The sequence below is a fragment of the Canis lupus genome, chromosome 5 (assembly GCF_048164855.1).
Source record: "Canis lupus baileyi chromosome 5, mCanLup2.hap1, whole genome shotgun sequence".
Lineage (NCBI taxonomy): Eukaryota > Metazoa > Chordata > Mammalia > Carnivora > Canidae > Canis > Canis lupus.
In genome coordinates, this window is record NC_132842.1 from 38793920 (window position 1) to 38815385 (window position 21466).

Genomic DNA, 21466 nt, shown 5'->3' on the forward strand with positions numbered 1-21466 from the left:
AGAACAAAACCAGTTTCCTGGGAGGTTTGTGGACAGAAGGCACGTTCTCTGCCACGGGATGAATGGCCTCATTCCAGAGACTTGCCGTTCAAACCTCAATAGGACAGGCGTCGGCAGCTACGGACCAGTTCGCCTGAACTCTGAGCCTGTTTCCTTTTTTATAAATGGAGTTGGGATCTTCCTCCGCATTGGTGCTCCTTCCTTGCTTCCACTGGCCGAGGACTCGGTGGTGTGACATGATGAAGGTGTCGGCAGCTGTGCTGCTCGCGGGGCCTGCAGAGGCAGTGACGTGTGTGCGGCAGAGCTGGGGGCTCCCAGACACACTGCAGTTCCCTACTCTGAGCGACGGAGAGTCAGGATAGGATTTGCACACTCGGACTCTTTCTGCAGTATTTGTCCCTTAGTAAAGCAGGTATTTAGCAAATGCTTGGGATGCTTAGGATGGCTAAGGCAAGCTCGGTTGTGAAATCATGATGCCTTTTTCTTAGTAAAGGAAGTCGGTGGTGGAGAAGAGGGTATTTATAGGAAAGTTTGTCTGTGACATCATCCAGGCCATGGATCTGACCTTGAACACAAGATATTTTGGGGAAATACCAAAGAGATCGTATAGGACTGCTTTGCCGTGTGCGCCCCTCCTGTCTCTATTGTCTGTGCCGAGCACAGTGCTGCCAGATGCACTAGGTATGTTCTTTTCTGAGAGAATGGATTGATTTTAAAAGAATGCAACAATTTTGGCTAGTTAACATCTAACATCTGTTTACAAAAAACGTCACTTTTCATGATAAAAAGATGGATAGAGTGGGCAACTGCTCGGGAGTGGGTTCTTCTTCCCTTTGTCCCCTGCGTAGTGCCTGGCATAGGCCCCTCGGAGGCATGGATGGGACAGTCTGTGTCTTTGGCACTGGGGTGAAGCCCACTTTGGATTTCTGCCCTATGAACCTGCCACTGCGGCCACACTGATGTGTCCGTGTCCACTTCAGGGTCTTAAGGTCTCCTGAAGTGATGATTCTGCCTTCAGTAGAAGGAGGAGAAAAAAAGTAGGAAAATTTGAACTGTGTGAGTTTGACAAAGGCATGTTGGAGTCACATAATGAAAAAGCAGATTTTTTTATTATGATGTTTCTCCATATTTGGCATTGCTGTAAATGGCTAACTAACATTTACTGCCAATTCAATACAAATGTGTGGTTTGGTAATACCAGAACAGCAAATTTAAATGAAAAATAAAAGTTAAACATTTCCACACAAGATTTTACAGTCTGACATTTCACTGTGTAGGTAAAAAGACATTTTTTTTTTTTTACTACAGATTATTATTCAGCATGAATAAAAAACTACAACTTTTATTTTTAAACAGGAGTCACTGGTTTTAATTTTTACACATTTTTAAAATTACTGTGATAAAAAATAATGAAAAAGCTTCTTAATAATGCCATACACAGTATAATATAGATTTGTCCCCATTATATAGCATTTGTTTAATATACAAAATAGAATATTGACACACTTGAATCTATATGTAGTTAAGCAAGTTATTTGAGGAGGGTATTTTCATACAGCCTTTCGTCACAAAATAAAATCCTTCTTTCAGGCATTTTCTAGAGAGAAGCTAATCCTTTCCTGAAAACCTGGTCACTAATCCCTGGTGGACCAGGCTGACTGAGCAGTCTGGGAAACGAGACAACTTCCATTCAAAGTGGTTCAAGTGTCCTCTCCTCACACTCCTGTTCTCCCATCCAACTCTCAAACCAGGCACGTTAAAACACATTCATTTACAGCTGCAGTCTTGAGGGTGACGGGCCAACACGGAAATCTCACTGAGGGCTGCCAGGGTTCTTGAATTTGGACAGATCAGCATATAATCCTATTGTTCATTCCACAGTGATGTAGTTTTAGGGTATTTAACATAAAACTAAGACTGATGGATAAGAGGTGCTCTAGGTAAGTGAAACTAGAAGTGCCCTTCCCCTCCCGCCCCCCAGTCCTGAAGTGACATTGGCTTCCCTCTGTACGCACATCCAGAGCTCCCCTTACGCTAACTTTCAAGCTCTTCAGACGTGAGGTGTGTTGGCTTTCCTTTTGGGGTGTCTTTTCTCTCTCTCTCTAGGAGAAGGTAGATGATCCTTCAGGTTCCCCTGCTATAGGTTTGGACAAGCACTTCTATAGAATCCCCAGCAAGGCCTAAAAACACTGAGAAGGTCACATTTCTCCACCACTAATTCAAAATACTTTTCAGGATTTGCTGTAAGTTACTGAGGCATGTTGCCAACTCTCCCTGAAGTGGCTACAAACTTAGTTTGGGATGGCAAGACACCACACAGGTAGAAAAAAGCACCGGATCTTTTCTCACTGAAATTGTAATTCTACTCAAATGTAATTAAGATAACTTTCTTCCTGCTTATTTTACAAGGGCATGGGTTCTTTTCCATTTAGGGGACAGTTTCCTAGTTTCACGAATGTCAGCTGATTTTCTTTTGACAAATGGCACGTATCTTTTTTTTTTTTTTTTTTTTTCCCACTGAGCTCTGTTTCTTGAGAACCGAGGTTGGGACTAAAACAAGATTAACATGTGATGTGCTTTCTGGTTCTAACCATGTAACTTTCCATAAATGAACAATAATTTACCTTCCAGAAGCTCTTTTTGAAACTTAACCCTGTCATTGATAATATTCAAGCGGTATTTCTGAGGCACCAAAAGTTTCACATCCAGCTGGGTTACAAACCATCCTAAAATACTTTTGAGATCAATTTAAACCATTAAAAAAGGCGCATTACCTTTTTAGAGAGCATTCGAAAAGCAAATTACACTTTTTATTAATTTCTCCAGATACTGAAAAATAACAAACAACATTCAAAAAAAGCACTTAAGGAAAACAAACATGTACTCGTTTTGTTTGGAAATGAACTCTCGCAGGATAGAAAGGAGTTAGTGTGTTATCTGGCAACCTGTGGGACTCTGCGCTATTTACATGCTGCAGGTACCTCTGTGCATCTTACTGCCTAATGCCTCCAGGCTCTGCGTTGGGCCACACCGCCAGGGGGGGCTCCGTGTGAAAGTGACCCTGACGGCAGGTGTGCTTGCAGGCGCGTGCTTATGAGCGCCACCTCTCTGCCCTCCCCCGGTTCGTTTGCACATGCGAGCGCTGGGGGAGACCCGGCCAGCGGCCAGCGGACCTGCGGGGACAGACTCACTGGAATGAGGGGGGCGGTCACTGTGGGTGACAGGGGATGACTCACTCTGTGATCTGAATGGGACGGAGCCTCGCGGCCTTCATCGCACACGGGGCCAATCTCTGTCTCCCTCTTCCCCTGGAGCAAACCTGTTGCATTTCTGAGACCACTGCCTGTATGAATGCTTACACACACTATAAATCATATGGGTTATCCATCGACATTTCTTTGACCCCTACAAAAAATATATAACATGTCGTGATAAAACAATCTCGTCTAAAAATCATTCTTATTTTACACTATACAAGCTATTTTACAATCATTTTAATAAATTGCATGTAAAGCTGCAGTAGCCCTTCCCTTCCTAGATTAGTGAATACCAATATGATATATATCTGAAAACTATAACTAAATATAAAAATATATTAGAAGTTTCATATTTTTAATATTAGATTTTCAGTTTTCTATTACACAAATAATTTGGCCACCTTGAATAGAAATCAGATTTCTTGTGGCTTAGTAAATACAAGTTTCGAGTTTACAGAAAGTTGGTAAGGTGCACACAGAAAGGGCTACTACAGCTTCTATTTTGTTTAAAATGATCATTCTCAATAGTGAGGAGGAAAAATTCACAAGACTTTTGTTAAACTATGGCACACGGAGGGATGTGAGGCATGTGTAGTCTTACAAACATGGAAGTCTGACAGTTCTAAATCACAAAAATCAGTAGCTGAGCTTTCCTGCATCGCCAGGAAAGGTAGACCAATTGGTGACAGATGGGAATGTGAAAATGGGTGTCTGGCTACATTTGCCATATTGAAGATTGATTTGGGGGGTGAAGTTGAGTGAGAGGAGATACTTGGTCTGATTCAAATCTCTCAGCTGTGTCTCAGCTGGTTATCTGGAATCCTGACTTTCAAGAAGTTATACAAACTACAACAAAAGGTCCTGAAAGACGGTTGACCAACTTTCTTGCCATCCAGTCATAGCAACAATAGGGCATTAAGTACAAACAGGGCCTCTTGGTAGTTTTTTTGTGTTTTGTATGTTTGTTTTTAAATTAGTTGTTTGCAACCATCATCCACAGTTTACCCAGCAGGTCACTGGACTAGGTGCTCTATACCAGTTAGGACGGTTAATTTGCACAACCTAGAGAATTCTCCACTGAAGCAGATATATACAAAATATGAGCTTTTTTGATGAGAATACTGGAGATAGGAGTCAATTTTTGTGGTCTTCTGATAGCTAAATGCCATCAGGTTAGAAGCACCAACCCATTTTCACACAGAAGATTAATGTTTAGAGTTTATTTAGGAAAGCTATGAACTAGCTGCCCATCTCAAACAGCTGTACAATGACTTGAATACAAAAATTATGTAAGAAAAAATGAGCAAGCGTAGTTCACCGAATATAAAGGAAATTGTTAAAACCGGACAGTAAGAGCTATAAAAGGCACAACTTCCCTTTTCTGATATACACTTGTAAACTTTTTTTCGGGTTTCCATGCAAAAAATCAAAAAATGCTATCCTAACTATACAGGGGAAAATACACCCACATAAAGTCTAGAAAATTTTGTCCAGCCAACTGTGAAAAGTATGAGCGGAAAGTTTACACGCAGAGTTTGGGCACTGGTGGCTTAGGTGCCATCCTTCCCTGGCAGTGGAGATCACCCCCATGACTGCTGCTAATTTCTGGGCTCCACCAACTAGCACTCTCTACTCTGCCCACCACAGAGAAGTGATGGCTCACCTGCTTCTGTTGCCAAGTCTTGGCCCTCTATAAACCACATGTAGTGCGTATTTAAAACAAAACAAAAACAAAGACCAGACAAAAACAGAAAGGAAAAAATAAAACAGCAAAACCGCTACAGGACAGATTGATAGTTTGTACAATAAAAGCTATAAATTCAACTTTCTTTAAGGCAACCTTTCTTATTAAGGCAGTCACTTTTGATGAAACAGAAGTTTTTTGATATTTCCACTTGAATATTTTGGTATCTGATTGGTGATGATTTCAGCTAACATCTCTGGGAATTCAATACTCATGGTCTTATCCAAAAATGTTTGGAAGCAAAAGTTAAGGAGATTTTCAACCACCTGCAAGAGAAAATAATACAAACGATTGTTGAAAACTTACTAGTAGAAACATCTCATGCTTTTTGGCCTTTAATTTTTAAAAATATATCTGACCTAGAATATACCAATCTTGGCTGGAATCCACCAGCTAAAAAAGAAGTTAAAGTGGGCATTCAGGTACCAGGCACATTTTGGATTCCGTAGAATTGTAGAGAATTATACGGCCTTAAGTGTATCATGATGAACTGTAGTACATAGTACGACAATATGTGAAGGCCATATGCTAATTTAATTAGTCACATAAAAATAGGGAATTTGGCATTTTTGTTTTTAATAGTGCTATTAAATTTTGTCCTGGCACCATGATGTTCTAAGCATGTAACTAGATATTTCATAACTGGCCTTAGGAGAAATGTGTACCAAACCGAGGCTGACAACCTGAGCCTCAACCACCACCAAAATCGATCAAAAGGAAGAAAACCAAACCAAGCCAAAACTATTGGTATATCATCATATACACAAATCAAACGTCCCAAACAACACTGCGGACACCTGGATTCATGTGTGACACTTACATCATGCATGGAGTCCAAGAGTTTTGTCAGTTGATAAAAGCGTTGCCAGTTCTGGCTGGAGTTCCCTTCCCTCTTGACAATGGCTTTTCCTAGCTCTTTGATGTAGGTCATTCTAATTTCATCAAACAGTTCTTGGCTCTTCAAACCTTCCTTAGGAACTAAAAGGTTAAGATGTGGTCAAGGAAAGAATTTTCTTAAGGTAACTCTGCCTATGTGCCTGTAGGGCATTTATTAACAATAGCATGCTTCATGACATGTATTGTATATACACTCTAGATACATTCCATGAAAATACAAGCATCTCACAGGATCCTGAAAGTACAGGCAAGAGAGATGAGGGGATAATAGAAAATCAGAGGATTTAACCTGGAGTCTTGCCTTGCTGGGGAGCATGTATCAGCCTTCCCTTACGCACTTAGAAAAAAACTTATGGATTCCAGATTGTAAAATCGGTATAAAAATGAATCATTTATTACTCTTCAAAAACTGATACCAGTAAGAAGGACTGTGAACAGAAGGTTAATCATGTTCATGAATCCTGCAAAGACTGACTGATTTTTGTACATGGCCAAATTTCTCCAAGTGTACTCCTCAGAACTTTGGTTCTGTGTTAATGGTTAGGGAAAAAAGGATTTGGTCAAAATGTAAGCAAAATTAAAGGTTAATACAAAGTTAGGTAGACTATTGGTTTTCAGGATTTATCAGAGCCAGAATTAGGGAAGGGAACATGATGTTTCCCCAAACTTAAGTTCATTGTTGATGACATCTTAGAAAATGCTGGAATTAAGGTAAGGAAAAGCAGTGGTTTTAGGAGCAGGAAGATTTAATTCTTACTTGTCCAGTGGATTTGAGTATAACCTGCCTTAGCTGCATGTCCTAATCTTTTCTCATGGAGTTTTAAGTTCTAAAAATTTAGATAAAATTGACATTAGTTTCAGGTTGTACAACAGAATGACCAAATATTTGTATATATTGCAAAACGATCACAATACATCTATAGTTAACATCCATCATCAGATAGTATACATTTTTTTCTCATGATGACATTTAATATTTACTGAGCAACTTTCATATATATAATATATATTATTAATAACTATAGTCACCAAGCTGCACATGACATCCATGTGACTTATTTTATACCGGGAAGTTTGCACTTTTTAACCCTCTCCTTCCCTCATTTCTCCCACCCTCCAAAACACCCTCCTCTGGAGACTGCCAGTCTGTTCTCTGCATACAAGAGCCCGTGTCCCTATTTATTTTTAGAGTCCACGTATAAGTGAGATTATATACTTTTTTTTTTTTTTTTAAGATTTTATTTATTCATGAGAGACACCGAGAGAGAGGCAGAGGGAGAAGCAGGTTCCTCACAGGGAGCCAGATGTGAGACTCGATCCCAGGACCCCGGGATCACAATCTAAGCCAAAGGCTGATGCTCAACCACTGAGCCACCCAGGCGTCCCTATATATATTCGTTTGTGCTCAGTTTTCTCTGACTGGCTTATTTCACTTAGTGCAGTGCCTTCAAGGTCCATCCAAACTGCTGCAAGTGGCAAGATTCCACTCCTTTCTATGGTGGAATAATGGTCTATTGGATATATTTACTAAACAAACCATAGGTGGACTCTTGCATAGGTGGACTCTTCAGCTGCTTCCGTATCTTAGCTACTATCAGTAATTATGCCATGAGTATGAGGCTACATATATTTTTCGAGTATTTTCATTTTCTGTGGACACATACCCAGAAGTGGAACTGCAGGGTCGTGCAGTAGTCCTGTTTCACTTTGTTGAGGAACACCCATATTGTTTCCACAGTGGCTGCATCAATTTGTATTCCCACCTGCAGTGAGTACAGCTTCCCTCTTCTCCACACCTTCGCCAGCACTTATTCCTTGTCTTTTGGTAACAGACATTCTAATAGAGGTCAGGTGGGATCTCATGTGGTTTTGATTTGCATTTCCTTGTTAATGACTAGTAATGATGAGCATCTTTTCATGTGCCCTTTGGCCAATTAGGATTTGCCAGGATTTTCTCCCATGCTGTAGGCTGCTTTTTCATTTTGCTGATCATTTTCTTTGCGGTGAGAAAGCTTTATAGTTAGACGTGGTACTGTAATGTTGCAGTATCTTAGGCTATTCTGGGTCTTTTAGAGTTCTATACAGAATTTAGGATTTCTTTTGTGAAAAATGCCACTGGAATTGTAACAGGGATTGCACTTAATTTGTGGGTTGCTTTTGGAAATGTCAACATTTTAAGAATATTCTTCTAATCCATGAGTATGGAACATCTTTGCGTTTATTTCTGTCATCTTCAATTTCTCTCATTAGTGTCTTACTGTTTTCAGTGCATGGGTCTTTCACCTCCTTAAAAACATTTTATTCCTAGATATTATTTTTGAGGCAAATGTAAATGGAGTTATATTTTTTAGTTTCTCTGATAGTTCTTATTATTAGTGTCTCGAACTGCCGCAGATTTTTGCATATCGATATTGTATCCTGCATCCTTATGAACTTACTTGTTTTTAACAGTCTCTTTGTGGAGTCTTTAAATTTTTCTATATATAATATCATGGCATCTGCCGAGAGAGTTTTATTTAGTACTTTTAGATTTGAATGCCTTTTATATTTCTTGTCTAATTGCTCTGGCTAGAACCTTAATACTGTGGTGAATAAAAGTGATGACAGTGGATAGCCTTGTTTTATTCCTGATTGTAGACAGAAAGCTTTCAGCTTTTCACCATGGAGTATGATGTTAGCTGTGGGTTGTCATATATGGCTATTATGCTGAGGTATGTCCCTCTGTACTCATTTTGTTGAATGTTTTCATCATGAACAGACACTGAATTTTGTTAGATGCTTTTTCTGCACCTGTTGTTGAGATGATTGTATGACTTTTACCTTTCATTTTGTTAATGTGGTGTACCACTCTCCCTGGATTTTGAATAGGGTTAGACCAAGGAACACACATGAAAACGTTCAGATTCTATAAAGCAACACTTGGCACTTCTAAGATGTCAGTATTAACTGTGAAAATGAAGTCTACTTCATCAGAAGTGCTAAGAGCTTACCATGTTAAAAGTACATTAATATGTTACAGATAACCTAATTATTGCTAATTTCTTAAATACTAAAATTTAATACTTTCATCGATTGTTGAGCTGTATTTTTTTCCTGCTTATTACCTGAACTCTAAAAATAATGATTGGCAAAGTCCTATCAGTGCTTATATTTAAAAGAATTCCATCTATCCCAAATTACCCCTAATTATCTTTGGAGCTTCATTAATTTTTGCTCTATGCGTTTAAGCGACATACTTAGAATTACTTTTCTGGTAAGTAGAATGCTTTATGTAAGGAGTAACTTTAAATAAAGTGAGAAAAAAAAAACCCCAGCTCTTTAACATCTGTGCTGATCATAACTGAAGAAAGCTGCCACAGCTTTCTTCTGGTTTCAAAGAACACTCAGCAAAACACGACTGGTGGCCTGGTCACACCAGCAGCCTGTGTTTGTAAATAAAGTTTTATTGGAACATAACCATGCCTGTTCTTTCTTTGGGTGATGACTGTGTTCATGCTGCAAGGAGCAGAGTTGAGCAGCTGTGACAGTCTTGCTTGCAACACTGAGAACATTTACCACATGCTGCTCTACAGCACAAGTCCACCGCCACTGGGTTACTGGAGGGCCTTTAATGTCAATCATTCAGTATCATGGAAGGAGCTTTTTTTTTATTTTTTATTTTTTTATCCAGTCTTGGATTTCTTTGTGTATCTTTTGACGTTGAAACTTTTATCTCCTCTCTATTTAATGAAATTGCAGATAAATTTATTTGTTCACCATTTGTTTTTTTCCCTTCCTGTGTGCTTGTTTACCCCCTTCCCTTCATTTCATGTGTTTGGGTTGCTTTTCCTTACAGTGTTTTCCTTAAGGGCTCCACCCCCCCACCTTTTCCTTACAGTGTTTTCCGTAAGGGCTCCACCCCCCCACCTCGGTGCTTTGGTACTCTGCGTACCTTTCCTATCTTTAGCCATTGTCATTGAAATTTGAACCTTCCTTATTGAACTATCCTTCTAGCGTTCTGGTTTTAGATCTTCCAAAACGCTACTGCTGTTACTTTATATAATAGATGTCAGCTTAAACATATTTACATATTACCATTCTCTCTGTTCCTCTTTACTTCTTAGACATGGGATTCCTTACCCTTAGCCTAAGTAGACCCTTTAGTCTTGTATTATATTGAGGATCGGTGGTGGCAAACTTTTCCTTTCACCTTCATTAAAAAAAAATTAAAAATAAAAATAAAGACTTTTTGACTATACACATGTCAGGTGACCATTCGATATATTTGGGTTAATAGGTACTATGTTTGTAACCGTTTTGCACTCTTTGCACTGATGCTTCCTTTTGTAATCCTTCCCTCTTTTCTACTTCTCCAGTTTTTGATGAGCATTTCATATGATTCTATATTCTCTGTTCTCAGGATATCAATTATTACGTGTATTTAAAGTGGTTTCAGTGCTTGCCCTGGAGTTCCACATATACATAGACACTGGATCTACAGCTCCTTTAAATATGACCATTCTACTTGATCCATATAGTGCAGGTACCCGCTAACAGTATGCCCGGGTCCGCTCTCCTGTTGTTATGATGTACTGGTGCTGTAATCACCTTCCACAGTTGTGTGGTAGATCAAGTAAGAAGAAAAGTCAATTTTCATTTTCATCGCTTCCTCCTCTCATGTTCTCCTTTATGTAGATCCACATTTCTGAACTGCATCATTTTCATTTCCTCTGAACTTCCTTAAACATTTCATGCAAGACAGGTCTTCTAGTGACTAATTCTGTTTTTGTTTGAGACTGTTTATTTTACCCTCACTTTTGAAGGACAATTTCACTGAATACCCAATTGTAGATTGATATATATATTTTTTTAACGTTAAATGCTTCACCTGACTCCCTTCCTACATGTGGAGAACATTCTGATGTCATTTTTATCTTTGTTCCTCTATGAGAAAGCTGATTCTTTTTCCATCTGGTTTCTTTGAGGATTGCTTGTCTTTGGTTTTCTGCAGTTTGAGTAAAATATGCCTAGATGTAGATATTTTTATCTTTCTTGGAGTTTTTTGAGCTGTTTAGGTCTATGTTTTGGCATCCGTCATTAATTTTGGAAAACCCTCAGCCATTATTACTTCATATATTTCTTCCATTCTTTTTTTTTTTCCACTTCTGTCCCCGTTACTTGCACGGGACACATTGTATAATAGCCCTCACCATTCTTGAATGCTCGGTTCCATGTTGTTTTTATCCTTCTCTTTGCACTTGAGTTTGGGTTTCCACCAGGACTGGTCTACTGATGGCCATCCTCCATTTTCATTACAGTATTTTTAGTCTCTAGCATTTCCTTTTGATTCTTAAGAGTTTCCACCTCTCTGCTTACATTACTCATGTGTTCTTGCATGTTGTTTACTTTTTCCATTAGGGCCCTTAACATAGTCATCATGGTTGTGTTCACTTCCCTATCTGATAAACATCTGTGTCATAGATGAGCTGGGTCCGATGCTTGACTGTCTCTTCAGAGTCTTACTGCATACGTTACTTTTTTTTTTTTTTTTCTCCCTGAAAGCTGCATAGTGATAGAGCAGAGCTGAGATAATGATGCTTTTGGTATAAGGTCTTATGTTAAACTGGCTAGAGCTGGGCTGTGTTTCATAACTGAAACCTGTTTCCCTGTTTTGTTTTTCCCCTGTTGTTTTTGGGTTTCCCTGAGAACTTCTCAAAAGGCCATGCTCTGTAGTTCTGGCAGGTGTAAGCCAGTTCCTATCCTGGAGCCCTACTGATACAGTGGTAAGGTGCTGGGGATGTGGGGTGTCTTACCTTTTATGATAAAACCTGTTTTGTCATGACCTTCAGAAGTGTTTCTGAACCTCCTCCCCCACCTCACACTCCTGCTTCCCTTACATGAGAGAGGAGGGGAGAGGTGGCCACAATGATCTTTTTGCCCTTGCCCTCAGGTCAGATGAAGCTCTCACAGCAGCTTCCCTCAGAGAGCAAAAAACAGGGGCTTTTTCTCTGATCTTCCTGGTGAGAACCTGTTGTGGCTTATGCCTTGGAGTAAACCCCAAGAAAGTGTGAGGAGACAACCCTCAGTTTTGAATTTTCAAGCTCTTCCTCCCTGTTCAGTAGTTAATCAAAATTACGGTAAGCATTTCTAGTAGTTCCTGGCTCCAGATTCTTCTGTCCCTAATAAACTGATCATGGCTGTGTGTCTCTGTGTTTGCCTATTTCTCCAGATTCTGATGTCATTTGCCTCGTGACCTCAATTCTCTGATAGATCCGAGGAAAGTTACAGATTTTCATTTGAGCTGCTGCTTGTGGAGAATGGGAATGGCACTGTCCAAGCAGTTTGTCAGAGCTAAAACTGGAAGTTCACCTTTATTTTCCAGTATATTTTTCCTTAGCGTTATATAGCATTCCATTTTCTTCTTTGCTATTGTGGTTATTAAATTGCTTCTCCTTTGAAGATTTTTTTTTCAGTCATTTGGATTTTACTTGTGTTGTTATATGGAACTCACTGAGCCTGCCTAGTAAGGTAGGGGGGTTGGTGTCTTTACACAATTCCAGAAAATTCTCAGCCACTCTTTGTATAATTCCTTTCCCTATTCTTGTCCACCTTTCATTGTGGATCTCTGATGATCACGTTAGACCAAAGCCTTTTTTTTCAACTGGTATACTGTGAATGTAGTTACTAATAGCAGTTAGTATGTATGAATGTAGTTACTAATAGTTATCCTAACTAATGGGTTAGGATAATCATTTGTGATGGTGGTCACAAATGGGATCACTTTTTTAAAGCACGGTTTCAGCCCTCTTCCCTCACTCGTATCTCTTATTCTGTTCATTTATGTACATGGTACACACATGTACCTATATATGCATTTAAAAAAACTGCATTCTGACTAAAAATTTCATGTATGTTTCCTGTCTTTGAACTTATTAAATATACCCTCTTAGTATAGCTAACCTCTTTGGTTTTTTTGCCTGCTTCCTCTAGCATTTTTAGTGGGAGGTTAGGGTATCTATTCTAATATTCCATCAGAGTAGAAGTCTGATTATATCTTATGGTATATATTTATTTCTTGTTAATTCTATCCTTTTTTTTTTTTTTTGTAAAGGACCCAGTGATACATAGTAGTTCAGTTTACTTTTTTATATCCTATGCAATGAAAAAAGTACATATAGCTAGTGAGTCTGGTATGTATACAACTTAAATTACCATTTTTGACAAGTAAGATAGGTTAGTATTTTGCACTGATCTGTATCTGGGCATTATCAGAATTTTAACTGTTAAATCACATTGAGCTCGCTTCTTTACCAAGTGTGCTGCCTTAGGTAACCTTAAAGTCTCTAGCAGTGATCTTTTCCTTTAGGGTTTCTGTAGAACAAAGGTAATATGAAAGCTTAATGATACGTGTGCCTTAGGAAAGCTGAAATAGATCCAGTTGCTTAAAGTTATCTAGCAGTTCTGAAACCAGAGTTATTCAGGGAAAGAAGACTTTAAAACACTGCAAATTTATTGATTTGCATATGAAAGAAATATTCAGTCATCAGCTTAGTATTTTATGAACATTAACCTGATACGTCATTTTTATTGGAATAGCCTATATGTGTATAACAACTGTTCACAGACCTTCTTGTACTGGTTGTTGAAGGTGCCTCCTTTTTACTGCCAAGAGACTTTGTATTTTTCAAAAAGCTTTCTAGGTTTAGTAAGGAATGCCTTTGCTAGCCACAACGTACCTCCCTGGAGTTGATATACCCGTAGCTTTATCTAAACTTTTAAGATTGTTGCTGTTTTTTAGGTAAACACCTCTATCCACCATGGCAGCAGCAATGCTGCATCAGCCAGGTCTCTAGTAGTAATCACGTAGATCTTCCGTACGACCTATTTTTCTCACATCATTTCTGGACATGGTAATAATACTTGGGGAACTAATTTTTGACCAAGTTACAATGTAGTAGAGAAACAGAGGCCATTCTGGTTGGCCCTATTTCTCCAGTTTTCCCCTGGTGCTATTACCAAAGGTCCCAGGGAGGAAGAAGCATGTTTTCACTCCAGATCGTCAGAGGCTCCTGCAGAGCTCATGTTCCTCTCTTTTTCTATGGCACCTGTCTTACTAATCTTGGTACCACTAGCTGTGCCTTTATAACACTTGACATTCACGAAAAATCTAAATATCTGACTAGAAGGAAATAATAATGGTAGACTTGGGGCCACGTATAAAAAAAAAAAAAAAAACCTTTGTTTCTGCACGTTTACATTTCATGCTCTTGATGTACTTAGAAGTGAATTTTAGAAGCAAAGAGTGTTGTGCTCTACCAACCTGAAGAGAGAAGCAGTAAGGTTTTCATACAGAGATACTCTTCATAAGAGACCTGAAGCCTCTGTAACTCGGAGGAAACAAACAGCATGTGTTTACATTGGTCATACATGCAGGGGAGGGTCATTCTCTGCCTGTAAAAGACAAACACCGGCATTTGAGTTAGTTTCCCCCCAAAAGTATACTCCTTGGTTTTATTTTATAGAACTCTGAACTTACAAAGGAAAATTTAACTATATTGCTATTAATGCTAATCCCCTATAGGTGAGAACTATGGAAGACTAAACTTGTTCCTGGGTTCACAGCATCTACAGAGACTACTGAATAAACTGAGTGTACACTGCAGAAGTGTTCTGTTGTGCATGCTGTAGATCGTTTTATTCACTTACTTTCTGCAGGGATTGGTTGGAAGCATTTAAACCAAGGTTTCCTGGCAGCATTTGAATCTGGTAGTGATGGGGTAGACCGGAAGCCATCCGGGCCAGGAAGCTTGTCTGGCTTGTTCTCTGCTACTCTGTACCAGGCTGACTAGGAATGTGAGGAGTATGTGGTGTGCCCTCTAATCCATTCTCCAGCATGTTATGCTGTTTGAAAGCCTCCAATGGCTTCTTCTTGCTCCTAGAATACAACTGAACTCTATTCCCTGACCTCCAAGCTTCTGCTTGACGTGGCCCCTGTCCTCTTCTCTGAGCTGGTATGGGAATTCCAGCCTTTGCCCTAGTTTCTTTTGCTTGCAGGGCCCCCACCTTTCGCATGGCTTGTTCTTCTGTACTGTTTGGTGTTCAGCTCCCTAGATAGGTCTTCTGTGGTCCCCAAATCTAAATAGCATATACTCCTTCTTCCCCTTCTCCCCGCCCCCTGACCCCCCAGTCACACTCTTGTATCATGGCTCTCCACAAGAATTTCGGTTATTTATTTAATTTCCCCAGTGGAATGTTAGAAGGGGCCTCATCTTTCATGCTCACGATTACAGCTCAAGCTCCTAAAATAGTGGCTAGCACTTGGTAAGGACTCCTGTATCACCAAGAGAATACTGTGCCAGAAAATAAATATCACCAATAGAGAAAGGATACCAACCTTAACTCAGGATTGGGCTTAGCCATGGCCTTTGGACTAGTTTTTTATGCAGCTAGCTAGCCTGACAGCAGAAAGGAGAAACGTCTACTTTAGGTAGTTCCTATTTATCCTGCCAGATAAGTGGCCTTGGAATAACCTAGGAGCAGTATAAAGTTGAGTTCTAAATCTAGAATTACCCTAGTCCTTGCAGTTTCTTTCACAATGCCTAAGAATGTCTTTAAAAATATCTGGAGCTAGTATCATCCAGTTTCTACTATAAAACACTTAAAATAATGCGAGCTTATCACATGGTAAGGCAGGCCCTTCCCTTTAACACTGCTCAAATAGATGTTTTTCTGGAACTTCTACCCATTACTTTGGGCCTGGCACACCCAACAGATATGAGTGTCTCTGTGGGCTGTCCTCCTCGCTCCCAACTCTACCTTTCTCTTTCCTCCAAACATCCTGTTTGTCAGCTGATGTATGTTTCCATACTCTGTGCCATTCTGGACATAACTAAAGTTGTCACTCTTAATTTTAATAACAAACTACTGATGATGGATTGACTCATATAGGGTGCAGTGGGACTATTCTAATGGATTTAACCCCAGAGCTCATAAAGAAATCGTTTCTTATTCTGATCTTGGGTATGTCTGTGTGAGAGTGAGAACTCCTTGTTTTCACTCTCATAACGGAGATAAGTTGTAGGCACCAAAAATTGCAATATAGGGTAGAAAAGTGATAAGAGCTAGGGATATACAACAGAGAGGTCCTACAAGGTGCTAAAAACATCATGAGTCAAAATACTTGAGGAATAACAGATCATCAGAGTGAGAATGCTCCATCTATAAAAGAATAAAAGATAACAGTGAGAAAGAAAAAGAGGCCAGGTTCTGGAAGCCAGAAGCCATGCTGAGGATGCACTGAATAAGCAGGGCGGAGAGAATGAGGACATCTGTATGTTGGGGAGGTACGTGATGGGATCAGACTGTATTTGGAAGGAAAAAATTGTCAACATGATGAAGGACACACTGGAGGCAGAAAACTACTCAGGAAACAAGTGCAATGAAGTCAGGGGAAGGGATGCCTCAAATATTTCACAGATGAAAGCAAAGGTCTAGAAGACACAAGAATAGCTCCTCTACAAAATCTGAAAATTGGATTGGTTCTCTCTCCTTAAAAAAAAAAAAAACTTTGCAAGTCATAAACACTGAGTGGGCCTTGTCATGCTATGAGGGTCCTTCTGTCTCTGGGCCTGTCCCTCCTAGGGTAGGCCAAGATGTCCTCATCTATAGTTGTCTCTATTGAAAGTGAGATCAATTGACCCCAGAGATGCTCACTGTATTACAAAGTACCCTTTGAGGGCAGCCCAGGTGGCTCAGCAGTTTAGTGCTGCTTTTGGCCAGGGATGTGATCCTGGAGACCCGGGACTGAGTCCTGTGTCAGGCTCCCTACATGGAGCCTGCTTCTCCCTCTCTCTCTCTGTCTCTCATGAATGAATAAATAAAATCTTTAAACAAAAAAACTAAAGTACCCTTCGAGGTGTCTGGTGGCTCAGTAGGTTAAGCTTCAACTCTTGATTTGGGCTCAGGTCATGATCTCAGGTCATGGGACCAAGCCCCAACATGGGTTCCGCACTAGGCGGGGAGTCTGCTTGAGATGCTTCCCCTCTTACTCTCTTAACTCTCTAAAATGGATAAATAAATCTTAAAAAAAAAAAAAAAAAAAAGTACCCTTCAGTGTGTCCTGGGACAGTAATAATAATGTTCCATGTACGTTTGGCCAGCCATTAAGCATTGATAGACAACTTTATTTCAAGTTTTTTCAAGTCTGCCCAGTTTTAAGAAACCTGATAGAATTGATTGAGTCCTGAATAATCACAATAGCAATCCATCAGGAAGACATCAGCTGGTTAAAAATACCCTATGAATACAGGGAAAATGACTCATAAATAACTTACTCATTAATAATCAGATCAGGAGCAAAACACAGCATGCTTCCACTTGATTGTCTATATGATCTCCACCCCAGGGCAAATGCCATGAGGAACATCCATGAATACTGCAGTAGGGTCATTTGGTCATCCAGGTGTAAGTTCCTGAATCCTGAATTAAGAAGAAGTAAAGCTATGAGGAAACAACACTCTACTCGTCCAAGAGAAGATCATCTCTCTGGGAACTGCCACAGACCAGTGATGACTTTAGCCTGGTTGGGGAGGGTTGGGGGATGGACCCATGACAGAGTAAGTGAAGCACCAGGGGGCATGGTTCTCTTTTGTCATCTGACATGTTAAGATCAAAGCCCTCAAGTGCTTTCTAATGGCATCCAATGTAATAAAAGTTATTGTTACTTTTTTCCTGTTTACTCAGTCACTGAATTTAGTTTTAAAAGTGTCCTCTGACAGTTACACCTCTGTCCCTCTTGACAGAGTAGGAATGACAGGAGGTCAGGTTACTTCCATCTTGCTCTGTCCCTTCTCTATCAGTGAGAACATGAGGTTGTCACATCTCTGCAGCTGTAAAGTCTGGGTTGACATGAATGGTAACCTCTGCTGTTTCACATCAAGTTCTTTCCAATAGGGGGACTTTTATATCATCTTGTATCATTTTATCTACTTAAGAGTTAAAGTCATTCTGTTTTAGTACATCCTGACCAAGTGTCACTATACCTGATATTTTACCAATTGTACTCCTGAGTCTTAAAAGCAATACGCTGACGGAAATCTAGTGGAATTCTGAGAAGTATTATCCGTATCCTTGCCCTGGCTTTGGGTGTGAAAGGAATTTTAAGTCCCGTGACTCTACTTCTGACAGGACCTCGTCCTACCTGAAATCACTCTGCTCTGAGCAACAATCTGAAAAGCAGGGAGCAGTGTACCAGTTTTATTATAAACCCTCCACTCCTATGCTTTCTGGCCTCGCCCCTGGCTAGGCCCTAGCAATGAGGAAGAGAAAACAGGACAGGTCGTGAGACTTGGATGAGAGAGCCTCTGTTTAAGACAATACGAAGCTTTGTGCTTTCGCAGTGTCGTCTTCCGCATCTTACCTGGTATTGCCTTGGCCCATTTCACTGCTGCGATCACTTGCCGCCCACCTAACATGTTGAGTGTGGTCATGATCCGCCAAGTCGAATCTGGGACAGAGCTGTCATACCCTGCGTATAACACCTCGGGTTCAATGACCTCCAGCAGGGACACCAGGGTAGGGGTGAGCTGTGGTAATGTTGCAGGAACTATTGTTTTGTTAGCAGGATTTTCAGAAGTTTCTTGTGATGCTCCTGGAGTGGCCTGCTGAATTCCTTTTATCTTTTTCTTTGTTTTTCGAGCTGTGGGTGTTAAAAAATACACAGAAGTGAGATTTAATGGGAAGGTCTGGGTGGCAGTTTATTCAGGAAGTACTTTAATTTCTGAAACTACTTAGCAATTATAAAGTGACACAGAAGAAGAGAAAGCAGAGTCAAGAGGAACCCATTTGTATACGAAGCCAGGTAATTCTTCATCACTTACACTGTACATAAAATTGTCTTTCAATATTATGCTAAAGCAATCTAAACAAAGCACTTACATAGATTCTTGCATAAATTAATTTACATTTCACGCCAAAGTTGAAATTTTCATTGGTTAAATAAGGTAATACTTTTACTAGCATTTGAGAGAAAGAATCTAAGGTTGTAACAGCAGACTAGAAATGGGGTTTAGGGTTAATCTTAATTATGGTATGTAAGGAAGAGAGCTATACTAGTGATAACCTCACACAAAGTCCCCTTCTCAGGAAAATATTAACATGACATTGCAGATCACCTGCTAGAAGCAATATTAACTCCGACAGCAGAAAAGTCCAATTTTTACATTTATATGAGGGGATATTACTTGGTTCTAAAAACATTTGAGGAGATGGAAAACTTTGCATTTCTTGACATAAATTAGCAGTGGGGAATTTCCTTTTCTAAAGGGATTTATATTGATGACTCCACAAACCAAAAGCATCCTTTCTCATATACAAAGTAAAGCTATCTTCTAACTCTGATTTAGGCTGGAATGGTGTAATCAGATTACAATAGGGATTCACACTTTTGAAGTTACATGTTTTAGTAACAAATGGGAATGTTTCTTTCGTACTCTATGTGCTGCTAAAAGGAACAGAGTATTATTAAAGAGAAAGTTCTGAGAGATCCAAGGAAGTACAGCGAGTAGAATTTATACTAAAATTTATACGAAAGAAGACCTGCACCTGCCTCACTTATGATACAACCCATTTTGCTAAGAAAGTAAATACTAATCACCTTTTAAAATAATTAATAGATTCTTTGTCCTTCAAATGATGGAATGGTCCCATTATTGTACTCTGTGTTGAATATGGTAGTGAGAAGTTGAAGAATTGTCATGTAACATTTCAAAACACAGAAAAAGGATCATGGCAGAGCTATTTATATTGTACCATGCTCTACTGAAAACACAGTATGGTGTAGCAGTAATGAGCATAAATCTGAAGCCAGCATGTTTGAATTTAAACCCTGGCTCTGTCACACAGTCGGTGGGATCTCCCCGTTATTCCCTGGGACTTAGTTGCCCTCTTCTGTAAAATGATGATAATATTCGTACCTCACTCAGAGGGTGGTTGGGAATGAAACCATTTAGAATATGTAAAAGGCTTAAAACAGTTGGTGGCAAATATTAAGTGCTACAGAGCTATCATTACCTCCACTGGTGGCAGACTACAGCATTAGAATATTTTGAATGTAGATGGTACAGGTAGATAGAGGTGTGATCAACTTTAAAAAAGGAAACGCTACTGCACGTAACATAAGGGAACACTTGAGACACCAGAGGTACTGCACGGAAACCCAGATTTCAACATGATGGCAAGTACTTTATGGAGAAGGTAGACGAGAACATGCATGACCCAAATCAATATCCTGGAATAGTAAGGACCTCCGCTAACCATGACTTAACGCTCCATATGAAAACAGGGGAAAGGACGGTGATGAGCTGGTGGATTTACAAGAATCTTCTATACTTGGTAAATAAGTAATTTCTTACTATTTTTTCTATGGTGTGAAGTGAGACAGTGAATGATTTTGAATAAAGCTCAAAATACTGACTAGAGCAAGAATGTAAGAATGTGTACTAATATGCTTTCATATAACTTAAGAAGTTGTTAACTGAATTAGTTAAGCAATCACTGTTTGTAAGCACTTTAAGATTTTTACTTGATAGAAAGTTCCTGACTCCTTGGAGCACAGAGATTATAGTATCTGAATTCTATAGAAGTGTTCCTGAGTCTGCAATAGTTCCCTTCCTTTCTTAAAAAAAAAAAAAGTCTTAATTTAAAACTTAGCTTAAAAGTATTAGGTATGAAATCTGATAATGTCAAAAACCTCCTTGTTAAGTTCCATTTGACTCTTTACACCAAAAATAAAGCTATAATTTGGAATGATTAAAATACACCTTAAAATGAAGTAAAACTTTGAGGATTACCCTTAAAAAACTGATGTGTACTCAAATGCCAGGCTTTCGAAGCACTGAGAAAGGCTCTCTTAAAATGACTCTGGAGAATCACTGGTATGGGGGCAACAGTATGGTGGAAATAGACCACTTCTGATCCTAAGCTACATTTATGGAGAGAATCAGGCTTTGAGAAGAGCTGAGTTGTTTTGCGACTTCATTTTGGGGCAGTCCTGAAAGGGGAGAGTCAACTCTATGGACAGACACATATCTACTCCAAATAAAGGTTTTTATCTATACAGAAATAATTAAGAACAAAAATGGGGCTTTCCCATTAAAACTTCACAAGAAAATCTCTATAAACTTATTCGATTTTTAAAAAGCCTTTCAGTTTTTCTACAATTAAAATTCAGTTATCATGTATGATATGTGCTACCTAGTATCTAATACATTCTTTTTTTTTAATTTTTATTTATTTATGATAGTCACAGAGAGAGAGAGAGAGAGGCAGAGACACAGGCAGAGGGAGAAGCAGGCTCCATGCACTGGGAGCCCGACGTGGGATTCGATCCCGGGTCTTCAGGATCGCGCCCTGGGCCAAAGGCAGGCGCCAAACCGCTGCGCCACCCAGGGATCCCTCTAATACATTCTTAAGGGACAAACCAGAACTGGGTAGTACAGAAGTGGACACAGCTGAATCTGGCTAAGTCCCAAAGTGTTTTTCATAATGTAAGGATCTCAACCTCTCTGAGCAGAAGAGAAAGTATATATAT

General features: G+C 39.5%; 1 protein-coding gene across 8 annotated transcripts in view; it reads right to left on the reverse strand.

Annotated features, from left to right (window-relative positions):
• Window positions 1-1090: 1090 nt before the first annotated feature.
• The window catches only part of NR3C1 (nuclear receptor subfamily 3 group C member 1), a 119950-nt gene continuing 99574 nt past the window's right edge, over window positions 1091-21466 (reverse strand). For all 8 annotated transcript variants that reach the window (XM_072826317.1, XM_072826320.1, XM_072826316.1 and 5 more), the window contains exons 5-9: window positions 18296-18574; window positions 17211-17355; window positions 14198-14328; window positions 5822-5979; window positions 1091-5267 (exon numbers count right to left, since the gene is read on the reverse strand). In XM_072826317.1, coding sequence (XP_072682418.1) covers window positions 5115-5267; window positions 5822-5979; window positions 14198-14328; window positions 17211-17355; window positions 18296-18574 — 866 coding nt within the window. In that variant the 3' untranslated portion in view covers window positions 1091-5114. The remainder of the gene's footprint in view (window positions 5268-5821; window positions 5980-14197; window positions 14329-17210; window positions 17356-18295; window positions 18575-21466) is intronic.